The sequence below is a fragment of the Rhincodon typus genome, chromosome 11, assembly GCF_021869965.1.
Source record: "Rhincodon typus isolate 14 chromosome 11, sRhiTyp1.1, whole genome shotgun sequence".
Taxonomy (NCBI): Eukaryota; Metazoa; Chordata; class Chondrichthyes; order Orectolobiformes; family Rhincodontidae; genus Rhincodon; species Rhincodon typus.
The window spans coordinates 26414430-26430156 of NC_063342.1; the positions used below are offsets into that span (position 1 = coordinate 26414430).

Below are 15727 nucleotides of genomic sequence, written 5' to 3' on the forward strand. Positions count from 1 at the left end.
TAAGAAAGATCATTTATTAGATACACTGATGGGATGACAGGGCTGCAACTGTGAAATCCACAAAAACCTCTACTTGGAAGCAGCATCCACAGCATAAGCACTAATTATCACAAAAATAAATTGAGGTGCATTTTAAGAAATGGTCCTGACAAAGGGTGATAGGTGATTCAAGTAACCTGTTCACACATACCCAAGCGTCGGTGGTAAAAACATTGAACCTTCGCACTGAACCTCTTGTATGCTCAGTTTTAGGATTATTTTGTCCTCGAAGTAAACTTCAAGTTTCCTTCAAATTTCGTGCTGCATCACAGAATGGTTAAGGCCAGCTTCAGCCCCTTTTTTTTGTATTGTTGTCACTCTTTAAATGACTGAATTAAAATCCGCACATAAAACTGACTTTTAAACAATGGCAAAGTTGAGAAGGGATGAGATACACTGATGTTGAAAAAGGAAGATTACACTTTGAACTGGGGGTATGGGAAGCGACGAAGCTATTTTTAAGAAATTACTGCTAGTTAACTCTCCTTTTCCCATGATAAGATTCAAAAGATACATTTTTAAAACAAGACATCATTTTGTTGTGCTGGCAAACATGCTAATGAAAAAAAAATGCACTTTGCAGTGTAATATTATGGAGCAAATACTAATTCAAACTATTATTTCACAGAAATAAATCATTTTGAGAGACATATTATTCCTTACAGCAAAATACATAAAACATAGTAGAACAAAGAAGCTTCTCTTGAAATGACAGTAGTTCTAACCTTCTGTGACATTTTAGGAACTCTTAATTCATCAGAAAATCGTACCTTGCAACAAACTTAGGCTGTCTGTATTTAATTTTATTTTGCTATACCCTCAGTCCCATTAGGTAAATTTACCCAGCAAGCTGTGAGCCACCAGTGTTGTTTCAGATTTGCTCCTTTCCATCTTGTTTCTGAACTCTGTCCTTGAATGGGGCTGTTCAAGACCAGGCTAGACCAAACAACTGTTTCAATTATGATTGCCACACATGATTTTGGATTGGACTGTCTGTGTTTTTTCTCCCCGTGTCTGGAAATTTTTAAATTATGTCCAGTTTACACTTAAGAAATTTCCATTTTCCTCCCAACATCTGTGCCTCGCTATGGAAGTAATACTGAAATGACAATGGTCTCAATGCATTCGCCATTCTCAAATAAACTTCTGAATTGAAGTCATGATCCCACCGTCATTTGATTTTGAAATACCATCAACTCTAACCTCGGGGCCACTTTAGTAACTCTCACATTAAACCAGGTTTTCTCTTACAATACTGCATTTTGCAAATTAAAATTGATTTAAAATTTTAAGACATATATTCTTCAAATCTCAGAATTGAGAAACATCATGCTCCAGCTGGTGGCACTACAGAGTCTGAATGCACAAAGACCTTAGCTACATTCTCTCCATGAGGTTTTAAATATTTAAAGAGAGAATAGTTGGTTTAGATTGTGTGCACGTGACTAAAAGAAAGGGTTAGAGAAGAGAATCGGGTCTCTTTACTGATTTCGAGCAATTTTTGGGTGACCTCACTTCATCTACAGGTGTACTTAATTTGACATGATTGCGAGAGGGTCAGGCTAAAAAGGCCATTCACCCTGTTTCAGAATAACCAAACAATCCAATATAAAATCTAACTGTTACTGAATGAGTTCAGTGCCCCTTCTTAAACTGCTATTCTGAACAATGTTGCATTTGTTGATCATCACCCTCTAGTTGGTCTAAATGTTATACTTAGGATGAAATAATTAAGGAGCAAATGATGCACCTCACTAACAGCAAGTGGGTGTCTCCTTAAGTTTATTATGACATATTTTGTACTCACTGGTATAAAACCGGATAAAAAAAACGAGAAAAGCTCAGCCAATCAGACTAAGGGAGAAGCAGAGATAACATGCTTGTTGGAATGGCCTAATCCTCAATATTTACAAACTGTCTTATAGGCAAAGAATACATGTAATGATATGTCAAGTTTAATTAAATCTTAAAAAGGTCAAATTTAAATGGAATTCAAATATTTAGGCCATTCAAAATAAACCTTGAATTCTTTTTCGCATTTCAAATTAAATGGTCTTAACCCACTACTATCATGAAATGGCAACAATCAAACTTAACAATAGTTTAGGATTGTGGGATAAATTTCCCACTCTGGGCTTGCCGGAATCTGAGCTGTTAGAACCACAGTAAGATGAGAATCAGCTTGGATTCAACCAGGTAAACACCACTATTGAGACTTGAGGGTTCCATTTGTTTCCCACACACCAGTTACTGATAACCTATGTATTTGTGTTTCAATTGCAAATCAGCAGATCATCAAATAAAACTCTTCCGCTCTATGCATATGTTCTAAATTCTACCAAAATATACAAACAACAAATTGACTACAGTACACGCCGAGGTAAGACAACCAAAAAAATACATTCTTGTAGAGAATGACTCATACCTGGGGGTTTTAATTGCTGGGCTGGAAATAAGCAACCTTATTTAAGGTGTAATCTGACACAAGAGGGCTTTGCTCAAAGAACAACAATGGGACAGAAATATTAAGTGGAGATCCATTACATCAATTTTTGTAACAAAATGGGAATTGCAAATGGCAACAGTACAAAATAAACTTGTCTTTTTCAGGTTTCTTTCCCACTGAGCTTAGACAAATGTTTTATATAAAATTCAATATGAATAAACATAAAGGTTGGCTCAATGTCTTTTTGGATTTGAATGCATTTCTCATGAGATCTAATTAACATCAGAAGCTGATATATCAAATAGATTCAAATCATTTACTGTCATTATAAAAGGACATTATCATCGGCAGACAGGTGGACGGAAGAGGTGCTGAGATGCAGACAAAAATAAATAAAATGATTAATAGGAAAATGATTTTTTAAGTAAACCTGCTGTTGAGATCGAGTTTGACTTGAAAGGAGTGCAACTTGGAAATGCTGACCCTCAGTCTGTGCTTCTGTACAGCAAAGCTCTGTGCCAGCTGCTGAATCGTCAAAAATTCACCTAATCTTGATTCAGCGTAGAGACTGTGGATAATTCTGGTCAGTATTGGCGTTTAGACTGGCAGGACATCCTGCCAGTGTGTGTAACAATGTGTGGAGTGTTGGTTGAGGAGTCCGTGCAAATGTAAATGTGTTTTGTATTGATTAGACAAGAAGTGAGTCACCCCAAACCATAATATTGCAAGTTTTTTTTTTGTCTTGTACAAAACTTAATAACTATGTAGGCTGGATCCCTTGGACAAGGGTTTCCATTTATCATAGCAAAAACCTCCAACAGAAACTTTCTATGTTAGTGGCAGTGTCACCTCTCTCTCTCTTTCCAGTTACGACAGCCAAATTAGCAATAAAACCTGGTTTTCAGTGGCAGAAACATAACTGTGTACAAAAAGCACTGAAAGCTGCTCCAATCAGCCTAACTTTAAAGTATCTCCCTTATTGTACCCAGTTCATTCAAGAGGATGAAGGCATTGGAAAATAAATCAGCAATTATCTAGACAGCTATGATGCTTAGCCTGCATTAAAACAGAAATCCTGCAGAGGTGAACCCCTCTGAAGGAAAACTCTGCACTAACTGAGTGAGTGTCCTGGGAAGCAGTTAGATAACTGATTATGGCCGTTCCGTGTTCCATTTGAAAGTTAAAATTCAACTTAAAGAGAACACTATCAAATGTGTGATATGAAGATTAATTTTAATTTGCTACAGCATTTTTAAAATAAGACGGGCGGTTGGAAAGAGACATTGTGTTTAATCAATGGCAATTTACAATGTAGGAGCAAATTACTGCAGATGGTGGAATCTGTACTGAAAACAAAAAATGCTGGAAATCACAGCAGGTCAGGCAGCATCCATGGAGAGAGAGCAAGCTAATGTTTTGCGTTTAGATGGCTCTGATAAAGAGTCATCTAGATTCAAAACTAGTTTGTTCTCTCTCCATGGATGCTGCCTGACCCGCTATGATTTCCATCATTTTTTGTTTTCAGTAAATTGCCATTGTCAGCAGTTTGGACCATTACTCTATGAGTCACAGTAGGAGACTGACAGAATCCTTGAGGAATTTCAGGGCTTGCATCAAAAGCTACCTAAACCAGCCCTCAGCACGGTTAAGAGGAGCAGCAGTATCAAACTCTGTTAAAACGATTAAGTGTTTGCTTCTGCCTCTCCAGTTGAACACCCGCCCCGTTTGTAAGCAATTGTGAGAGGTGTTTCCTTTCTGCAGATTGCAGCAGAGTAGGTTCTGGCACTCAACAGCCTAAAATGAGCTGAACTAAACCCAATGAACTGACCAGTATCAACATTTCGTCTGTATTGTGGAGCATTATCTAACCCTTTGGTACCAGATGACATTAAACATTAAACCAGTATGAATCAACCTCTACATTCCAGGCACATGCAGTTGAACGGCAACATTCAAGAAGAATCCATATTCGATCCATTACAGGTAATGGGCAACAGTTTCTTAGCAGTCATCATGGCCCCAACTTGCCTACCTATTTGCTTTGGACAATCAATCAGTTATTTCACTGCAGCGATGGTCTTTTAAACTCATTCTCTTCTCCCCACCAAAAATATCATCTGTATTTTGTCTCCTTTCAGAAGTTCACTTAAGCATCTGATGTTGCTGATGTGTGCGGTACACTATTCGGTACTTGGTATCCAAGTTCCTCTGCAGGCATTGGGATTACCGTTCCTTTTGGTGTATCATAGCCAGCCTGGCCCGAAGAGGCACCCTCAGTTCTGGGTGACAATGTGCTTGGATTGCCCACCACTGAAGGCCCTGTGCTCCCCATTGATTTAAAGGTACAGGATGCCGCAGAGGCCAAGGTTCCTGTTGGGTGACCGGAAATTTCCATTACGATCGGAGTGGCGTACTCAGGGCTCGAAACTGGCAAGGGTTCTGCGTACGCATGATAAATCTCCGACACAGGAGCATCATAGTGACCATTCCCGTCTGGGTCACTGTATCCTGCTTCTGGATCTTCCTCTGGTTTAAAAGAAGACCCTTGTCGTAGGGTTCCTGCTACAAGCGGCTGGGCATATTCTGTAAACACACAAGATCATACCATTATCCCTTGGAGTGACAAGCAGCATGGCATTAGTCTTCTGCACATTTGTCCAAGTAATGATAGTTCACGGTCTGTGGATACTATACTTAGTCCCCACCATGACATCTTCACTGAGCGAACCAACATTGATGAGAGACCCACGACCCTCCAGGGTCATTTTGAAGTAAACCTCTGCCCATAGTTTTTTAAAAAAAATATTCATTTATGCAATCTGGGCGTCCGTGGCCAGGCCAGGCTTTCTGCATTTTTGCCCATCCCTAATTGCCCAAGGGGTGGTTAAGTGCCAACCACATCGCTGTGGGTCTGGAGTGATGTGTAGATCAGACCAAGCAAGGACATTAGTGAATCAGATAGATTCTTTCTGATAATCAAATCAACTATGGTTTCATCGTCATCATTAGATTCCTAATTCCAGACATTTATTGAATTTAAATTTCACCATCTGCCATGGCAGGATTTGAAACGAGGTCCCTAGAACATTACCGGGGATTCTGGATTATTAGTCTAGCAATAATACCCTCAGGCCATTATCTCCCTCAGCTTAGTAGGACTGGGACCTATACCTTGGCAGGGGTTCAAGGAGGATTTGCTCATATTGTTGCGGTTCTCAGGGGAATGGGAACCTAAGACGGAATTCAGATAAAATAAAAGTTGCTTATAAAAAAAGTAGGAACCCTCTAAATAAAATTGGTAACAGCACAATCAAATCCTGGAATCAACCAGGATTAAATTAACAGAATTGTTAAAAAGGGAGAATTAAAAGCTTTCTACTGAATGCTCAAACTATTCACAAGATTGGAGAATTGGTGGTGTTAATACAAGTAAAAGGATATGATTTAATTATCATTACAGAGATACGGCTGCAGGATGACCAAGACCGGGATCAGAATATTCAATACTTAGGAGGGATAGACAAAAAGGAAAAGGAGATGGGCAGTGTTGGTAATAAGGAATTGAATTAGTGTCTTACTGAGAGATCTTTGATAGGAAGAACAGAATTAGAATCTGTTTGGGTGGAGCTAAGAAAGAACAAGGGACAGGAGTGGTTTGGTAGGCTACCAAACAATAGTGGGAATGTAAAACAGGGTATAACTCAATAGATTAGAGGTGCATGTACCAAGGCAAATGCAGTAAATATCAGTGACTTTAATCGCCCTTCTGTTTTCCATGTTGCTACTATCTACCTCAATTTGAGGCTGAGACAGGGAGAGAGAAGCATGTTTCCAGCTTCTGTCACTGGTGCCCGGTAATTAACTGGTGCTGCTGAGTCAGAGACACAATGAGAGCAGTGCTCTGACTATCACCATAGGTCCATGCTCACTTGCAGCTTGCAGAACAAATACCCTGCAGCATCATGTTGTCAAATATGCGTAAAACTTGTAACAAAGTAACAGGGGGCTTCTTTGAAAACCAGTTATTTCCCAGATGAGGGAAATATCATCTTAAAAATCTATACTTGATTATTTGGTCATTTGAGGGATGGTCTTCTCTGTCCTTTAGTAAATTGCCCCAGCCTCAGGTAAAACTTTATGCTCAGGGTTCAGAGCCACTGCCAACGGCAGAACCAACAAATTTTCAGTGATGATGGTGGAAGAGCTAGACATCCGAGGGTCAACGGTTGCTTAAAGAGGGAGGGTCCTATGAATGGAGCTCTTGTGCTTTCTTGAAGCATACATAAGGAAGGCAATTAGAAACCACCTCATATGTTGTTTTCCCCACTAACCACTGAAATTGAAAATAGGAGGCCCCTGCAAAGCAACTGAAGACGAAGACACGGGGCTAAGGGATGTGAAAAATGACAAGAGCTAGCCCTAATGCAGATCCCTGGTGTTGTTAGTGCTGCAATGCCAAACATTACAAGCTAGTGGCTGTGGGCACTTCACTGTCACACTACTGCACTACCCATCTTTAAGTTGCCGAGATCTTAAGGTTCATTTGGTTTCTGGTGATAGAGGAAAACCACTTGTTATCTCTTAACAACAAGATGGTGTAGTTTATTGCACGATGCTTCATTGGTAAGGTAGACATTGTTACTGAGACTATTGTGAGACCTGTGGATACAGGAAAACCTCATTTAAAAAGCTGTGGTTGCACTCCTGAAAATTGCGAATTGAAGTGAAGCAACTTGAAATGAATCACTGATTTCCAAATCAATGTTAAAGCCAAAATTAGGTTCCTGCAGGCGTTATTTGCTTGGAAAAAACTGTAAATTGAAATATTGCACTGTAAAGTACTGTGTATATCAAGCTGAAACAACTTGCAAACTAAAATAATTTGCTAAGTATAAAATAAACACTTTCTTTCAGTTCAGTACTTCAGCACCTTCATCATCAGAAAACAACTTTAAGACATCAAGTTAAAATGATGCGCATTCTTAAATGCCTATATTCACAAATGAAATACTCCTCTAAATTAAAATAAATTTAAAAATAAGAAGCACAATATAATTGCAATTACTGTAAATAAATGTTAAAATACAAATTCACTGATGATGTTACAATTGACCAGGCACCATCTAGTGGCAGCAGATTGTCAGTGGAGGCAGAACTACATGCACCAACCCAAATCTGCCAGGAGGTGGAGGGCAGGAGCCATTACACGTTACGAACTGCAGACAGCAGAGAAAACTAACACCAGAGGGTTAAAGGTTAAAAAAACTTCAAAGAATGGGAGCTGGGGAAGAGGATGGGGGGAATTGAAGGAAAATGAGAGGATCAGAGCAAAAACAGGAACTATGTGAGGCAATGGAAGTAAGGGGAAAGTTTCAGGGGGACAAATAAAGCTGAAGGCTATAGTCACGAACTATGTAGCAAAATCAACTTACTGGTGCCTGGAAAGAGGGTAAGTTTGAAACAACTACTTTTTATGTGTAAACACAATCTTAGCAAGCTGGTCAGCTCAGTTGGCTGGGCAGTTGGTGAGAGATGCCAATAGCATGGGTTCAATTCCTGCACCAAGTACGGTTACCATCAAAGACTCTCCTTCTCAACTCTGTCCCTCACTTGAAGTGTGCTGGCCCTCAGGTTAAACCACCACCAGCTGTCTCTCTCTAATGAGAGAGCAGCCCTTCAGTCTGGTAGGACTATGGTGACTTCACCTTCACTCTCAATGAGAATTGACTTTGTTCTGTCCGTGGTGCCAAAGTCAACTTGCCAGCACGCAATCTTCTGGTTATGTTACTTAACGTTTTGGACAGAATTGTAACCATTCACCCAGAAATTACATTCAAATCTAAAGGAGCTCTGTTGCCAATACTGAATAGATATTTGTTTGAACTTCAATCCTGTGACTGTGCACCTTAGAGAGGGACTGCAGCAACCCACTGAGGTTCTTTTACAGAAACTTCCGAACCCACAACCACAACCACTCAGAAGGACAAGGGTTAGAGACGTATGGGACCCCCATTCCCTGCAAGTTGCTTTCCAAGTCACACATCATCCTGACTTGGAAATGTATCATCATTCCTTCACTGTCACTGGGTCAAAATCCCAGAACTCCGTTTCTAACAGCACTGTGAGTGCTCCTACATTACATAGACTGTAACAATTCAAGGAAGGTGGCTCACCACCACTTTCTCAAGGGCAGTTGGGATGGGCAATCAATGCTGGCAAGGCCAGTGATGCCTGTACCCCAAGAAAGAATAACAAAAGCAAGAAACATTGGTGGTTCAGTGGTTAGCACTGCCCCCTCACAGTGCCAGGGACCCAGGCGACTGTCTGTGTAGAGTCTGCACACTCTCCCCATGTCTGCGTGCGTTTCCTCCGGGTGCTCAGGTTTCCTCCCACAGTCCAAAGATGTGCAGGTTAGGTGGATTGGCCATGCTAAATTACCCGTAGTGTTCAGGAATGTGTAGATTAGGTGGGTTACGGGGGATAGATCTGGGTGGGAATGCTCAGAGAGTCAGTGTGGACTTGTTGGGCCAAAGGGTTTGTTTCCACATTGTAAGGATTCTATGAAAAACTCTATGAAAATAATACAAGCAGACCCAGCACTCCCTGAGAAGGGATAAATATTGAAGGAATACTTTAAACAAAGGAAAAAACACTTGAAAAAATAATCAGTAATGAGAACATGCAAAAGACATCAATTTTAAATAATCATTATAGTAATCTGATGGCCCAGCACATTAAGTCACCAAACAACTACATATTTGCCTGGTTTTAAGGCATTTGTTGTGGAAAAGAGTAAGTTTGAAACCTTCCCAACCATTTATCCTTGTAACAATTCATTCTGTAGCTGTGACCATAAAAAGATACTACTGATCCTGTGTTGTCCTGAGTAGTTTCATGACACTGCCTCTTTTAATGATCGAACAATCGCTACATTAATCACTGCTGTATACCTGCAGGTTCTGTCTGGATCACTGTGCTGGCGTTCCGGGCTCTCAGGCGGCTCATCTCACTGCTGTTGTAGCGCACTGAGGTGTCATCAGGCTCAGCATTTTTTGCAGGTAGAAACTGCTTCATTCCCTTCCACCAGCCTGCGCCATAATTCCCAGTTAGTTAAATAGTCACATACTGTACAGTTGGGCAGAAGAGCTAAACAGGCGATCTACATTCTTGGAATGTTATCAGCAACATTAACACTTGGGTAGTTCATAGAATCCCTTCAGTATGGAAGCAGGCCATTCACCCCACAGGTCCATACCAACCCTCTGAAGAGCACTGTACCCAGACCCACCCCATTACCCTATCCCTGCATTTTCCACGGCCAATCTACCTAAACTGCACATCTTTGGACTAGTTATCTAACAGCATTCCACACAGTAGCAGATAGTCGTATTGGTGCAGACGGTCACACCATATAACAGTGCAGCGTGAATAGCTCTGTGCCAAACCCACCAACTCGTGAAAATTTTTTTCGCCAAACAAGTAATAAGGAAATACTGATGTAATACTCTTTCACATTTTCATCCCGGCATTTCTTGAATGCATTTGGTCATCTATTTAAATTACTCTTTCTGAGTTACCTGTTACAATTTCATTACAATCCTGATAAGGTACACAAGGAGGTCCTCCAGCCTATTGTTCCTGAACAGGCTCATTGGAAGAGCTGAGCAATTAATTTCACTCCTCTGCTTTTTGTCGTACCACTGTACATGTCTTCCCTTCATGCATTTATCCACTTTCCATTTGGAAATTGCAACTGAAACTGCTCACACTACCATTTCAACCAGTGTCACAGTACACATTGGTTAGTCAATTTCAGGAATAACAAAAATTGAAATAGAAAATGCTAAGGGGAAGAAAAGCTAACAAAAGCCCATCTTTCGTTTGAAACTGTAAATAGGTCTGAATCACTCCAGGATTTTCCAACTTTGATTAATTTGCTGGCAATGGACATGCTTCCCTAGGGCACTGTATTTGTGTATGTGGAGAATCATCAACATCGGTTTCTGAAATAATCACTCAATCGTAAGAACTCTCATTAAACTACAAAACCATGTCAGTTGGCTTGTGCCATCTGGGTCCTGGTCACTACTTCCTGGTAAACATCAGAACCTGCTTTGTGGCACTTGTCCTTGCATTTTGTTTCACGATTTAATAAAAGTGATGCTGGACATCATACAGATGAACTTTAGAGGCCATATACATGAGATTTCCTTTACATTTTCAGGAATAGCTTGAAGATTTTGCCTTCCATCCAATACAGAACTTCCTTTTTATTCTTCCACCTTGCTCTTTTCTGCTGCTATACTTGCTTACAAGTTGATGCATGTATAACTTGTCCTGTTTTGATGAAAGGTCATTGACCTAAAACGTTAACTCTCTTTCTTACTCCATGGATCCTGTCAGATTTGTTGAGTATTTTGTGTTCTTATTTCAGATTTCCAGTATCTGCTGTATCTTGCTTTTCAAATTACTGCGTTCAATCACAGGTTTGCTGTCATTTTGTGACTGTCACTGCTTGACTCAGTTACAACACTGCCAAACAGATCATTTTACGTTCAGGACTCGATTCCCTGACTTGAACACCTAACTTAGGTTGGTGCAGTTTTATTAATATTTTGAACGAGATGCTAAACTACATTCCCAAGTGCCTACAAGGAGATATCAGATCTGAAAGGTCCAAGGTGTCACTCACCCACTTGATCCCAATAAGGCAGACTGTATGGCCCTGTTACAGGCTTCTTTCTACAATGGAAATAACTTCAGTTAGTAGTTGCATGGATGGGACATAACACTTAATAGATAATGCATGGCACCCAATTGGTAAATTCTTGCATATTACCCCAGTAGATAATGCATAGCTAGAACAGAGGCTTTGAGTAACAAGAGTTTATATATCCAGAAAGAACTGCGACTGCCCAAACCCCCATAACGCAGAAAAGTTAATAAATTATAGTAAATGAAAAATATTCTTCAAAGTTTTTCTATATGCATTTCTGAAGGTCATTAATTCAGTTTTAACCTTTTGATATACAAAAGCCTCATTTAATAAGTAAATTACACTTTATCACTAAATTAGTGGGAATAATATTTCAAAAGTTTAAACAAAACCATTTTTAAAAAAAATGTAACATTTATGCAATCCCCAACTCCTTGGCTGACCATTTGCTCACCTGTTTCTCCAATGCCAGCCACATACAAGGACCACTATAAGAGTAGTGAGCACCATGACTAACACAGGCACCAGGACAGCTGCCAACGCCACATCTGAAACCCATTGAAAACAGCTGCAGTTCAGCTAAAGCAAAGTACAGACTAACATTTTGAAGAAAAAAAGTTCCATTAGGCCAGTAATCTCATATTTCTATGTTTAAATCTGAAATGTGAAACTGAAATTTGTTTGCAAACACTTCTAATGTCTCTAGTGAACAGTAACACTTATGCTCTCAAACATTCACAGTGCACTTACAGTGGAACCTTCAATAATATTGGTGGTATTTTTACCAAAGGTGTTATATGACACATATTTGATAACATTTTATAGCTTTATACAAATCTCGGATAGGTATGTAATGTTGAGCACTGAGGCATAATGAATTTTTTTAAAAAAACTTTAAAAACCAGAATGGTAATAATAATTCCAACATCCGGAAAATTATTCCTGTTTACTTCAATCTTCTTTAATTTCTCTGTCAAGCTGAAGGTAAACTATTCACTCAAAAGTGAGCTGACACACCTTTAATTAACTGAAGAACTGATTTTATTATGAAGCATTTTTAGATTGTACGGCATAATGACAGAATGCAGGTGGGAGAAACTGTAAAGAGGACTTAGAGGACTTAAGTCTCTCAAACTTCAGCTTGGTGATTACCAAAGGCACTGAATGCCTTGGCAAAAGTTTGCCTGTTATAACAATAGACAAATCATAGGCTGAAGCAAACTCGAGCCAATGCAATGCAATGGCTAACTCTATTTCTGAACTTCAGTAATTCTATTGCCAACTACAGATCTATAACAAAAAAAAAGGTAATTTTCTTAATTGATTGAATTTCCTGGGTCACCATTCTGCTATGCGTTTTGTAATGAAAGGCACTTAAACAATTAATCTGTCAATGTAATCGTTTAATAATAACTAACTGAATTCCACTCTGAAATGCTGGATAATCTGGTCAGAGGTTTCAGAACAGGACGACTGAGCATTTGTAAATTAAGTCCCACTGGTAGGTCAAGAGTAATGTACCATAAGGTCCTGAGATAACAAAGAATTTAGATAAGGAAAGAATCAAATTCAATCCTTGTATGACATTTGAGTAAACTGATCTCAGCCGGGAATGCGGACACAAATAGCACAGAAATGTTTACAGTTCCAACATCTGTGATGGGCCACAAGGCAAATTGACCATCACTGTTAGTGCTCATATATAAAGACTAATCACAGGGACAAGGGGGAGCACCATTCCATTGGAATCATACTCAGCTACAGATTGCCACATTCAGGACAGAAGGCTTAAAGGATGAAAAGAAAAATTAGATTAAGTTTTATTTTGCAAAAAAAAAGTAAATTCAATTATGTTTGGGTTCGATGTCTTATGATGGTTGAATAAATTAAATCACACGTACTTCCAGAACTTTCAAGAATTGAATTTTGTAATTCCTTTTTGTTTCAGCAAACCGCAAATTTACAGCTTTATTTATCATATGCAAGGGAACTATCATACTCCATAATCAGCAGCACAGATTTGATTAAAAATTTAAATGCCGATTTTAACTGGATGAGACGTGACTTATGTTTGAAAAAAATTTCTTAGACCCCATTCCACAATTCTACCCAATTTTTCAGTTAAATTGAAAATCTTTCTCCAACTGTATTGGACTATATAGTTCTTCAATGCTGTGTCTAGCTATAGATTACAAAGCCCCTTTCACTAATTCTGTCATTTGACTTTAAGTTAAGCTTTGCACATCATCTGAGTTACGTTCACACCATTAATTTTTCAAAGAGGAGTTGTGTCAGTGAAGTTTAACATTCATTACTTTTTTGGCAAGATAGTAACATGGTTATTACAGGTATCTCACTGTACAGGTTAAAATGATTTTGATTTTTAAAAAAGTCCGTACTTTTCTAGTAATATATCGAATTGGACGTAAAAAGACCCCATTCCTGTAAAAACGGCTGACGATTATCAGTGTGTGAATAGCTACCAGTGTTTCAGTTAGTAAAAGGACCTCACAGATGATTTCGGCATACCTTTGGTTACCTTAGGCGTCACCGAATTATTCTTGACTACTGGTGGAAATGTAGTTTCGGCAAACTTTGGAGGGTTTCCTGTGCTGCGCAGCGGAGGCAGAGACTGAGATGGAGCTCGAGCTACAAAACAAGCATTAGAAATAGGATGCAACTTTGGAGAATATCTCAGGAAACGTTTTACATGTTGCAATGGCTCATTTAAGTGGACCAGTCTTCTCCTTCTATGAACTGGAAGCAGTAGTGCGACTATATAATTTTGTACCTTCTCTAAATCACCCCACAACCAACTCCTAAAGAAGGAATAATTATGCATAATCACAGATTACACACCCAACAGTGAGAATGTTTCCTGCACCGTCACTTGAAAATGTTTGTGTGCAAAAATTGTCTGAAAGTAGTTGGAGTAAAGAGCTTAACTGCAGAAGAACTGTCCATACTAGCAGTAACTATACCATGCTTACCAAGGCAATGGATTGTAATTTTAAGAGACAACAGTCAAATCTCAATTCTTGGTTCTCTTTATTTTTAAATAAAGATAAATTTTAGATGTATCAATGAATGTCACATCAATTAAACTGTAAAAAAAAGCGTTGAGAAAGCATTTACTGATCATGTATTAGAGAGCTCTTCAATATGAATAAGTTGTACAGCCCTGGAAATGTGTCAAACATATTACAGTTCTCACTGTGTCGAGACTTCACCTTGGAATAAATGTGAAACAGTCGATTCAGACACGAAAACTGTTCGTAAGGCCAAAGTAAGCTGGAGGGGGGCAGGGTTGATGGTGTCTGGGACAAGTGATGATATGTGCTTTCTTGCGATCTATCCTACTGATCTCACCAAAGCTTAAGGAGATAAGTGAAGGACTTCACAGTTCAATTCCTATGTTTCCACCTGTGCCCATGGGAGGTAAAACTGGGAGGTTCCAGTGGGATGGGTGTGCAACATTGACGGGCACAATATTCATTGATTTTTCTTTAGGTGTCCTGGCCTCATGCTTAGACTAAACTGCTCAGGTAGCCCCACCACACCATTACCAAGAATATATTCACTGCATAGATGCATGGTCCCAAGTTCAGTAGTTTGTGTCTCGGAAACCTCTTACATTACCAGCAATGTTTTGATTGGGTGAAGGTTTTAATATTGCAGAATCCACAGAATAAGGCTGGGTCCATTGGGCCCAGCTCCCACATACTCCTATCAAAATCAAGACATGACATTAGGGAAGCTGATGGTTAGCGTTCTCAGGTTACACTTGGTATTATATACAGCATTACAAAGCACAATTGGGGTATAGACCAAGGACAGGCAGAATGGATTAGTTTAATTTGGCTTCATGTTCAGCACAACATCGTGGGCTGAAGGGCCCATTCCTGTGCTGTGCTGGTCTGTGTATTTTTACATTTTTTCTACAGCTGGCTTTCCTCTTTGCTATATCCTCTTAAAAAACAAAATCAGCATTTGGAGAAAGCTCTACTTTAGCAGACTTTGTGAGAAGAACTGATTTGATAACTTTATACCATTCTTACTTTTCCTCACTTTGGATCCCAACTGTTGTCTCCTGGCAGATAGGTTAATGGTGTAATCTGTGCTTCTCCAGTGTGGAATTATGCAAATATGATACTATTTGCAGATAGTTACCTTTGGGGTACAGCATAGGAGTCATTTTGTAAGAGGTGAGTTGGTGAGTGGGATGGAAGAGAAGAGGGTTGGGGGGTTGGTTGAAGAGAGAAAGAGACAAAGATAGAGAGAGAGGGGAGGGTGACATTGGCTATACATCCAGGTTTGGGTTGTTAGGTGTCAAGTAACATTCATGCCGCACAAGTGTCAGGTAATGATCATCTTCAACAAGAGAAAATCTAACCTTTGCCCCTTGATGTTCAATGGCATTACCATCACTGAATTCCCCACTAACATCCTGGGAGTTACTATTGACCAGAAACTGAACTGGATGGGCCATATAAATACTTCGGCAACATGAGCAGGTCAGAGGCTAG

General features: G+C 39.5%; 1 protein-coding gene across 2 annotated transcripts in view; it reads right to left on the bottom strand.

The window, feature by feature from the left end:
- Positions 1–3959: 3959 nt before the first annotated feature.
- dcbld2 (discoidin, CUB and LCCL domain containing 2) overlaps positions 3960–15727 on the bottom strand; it is a 112088-nt gene continuing 100320 nt past the window's right edge. Inside the window, exons 11-15 of one of the 2 annotated variants that reach the window (XM_048602497.1) lie at positions 13731–13850; positions 11656–11749; positions 11178–11227; positions 9436–9573; positions 3960–5068 (exon numbers count right to left, since the gene is read on the bottom strand). In XM_048602497.1, coding sequence (XP_048458454.1) covers positions 4632–5068; positions 9436–9573; positions 11178–11227; positions 11656–11749; positions 13731–13850 — 839 coding nt within the window. In that variant the 3' untranslated portion in view covers positions 3960–4631. The remainder of the gene's footprint in view (positions 5069–9435; positions 9574–11177; positions 11228–11655; positions 11750–13730; positions 13851–15727) is intronic. The other variant, XM_048602498.1, reaches the window with a different exon arrangement.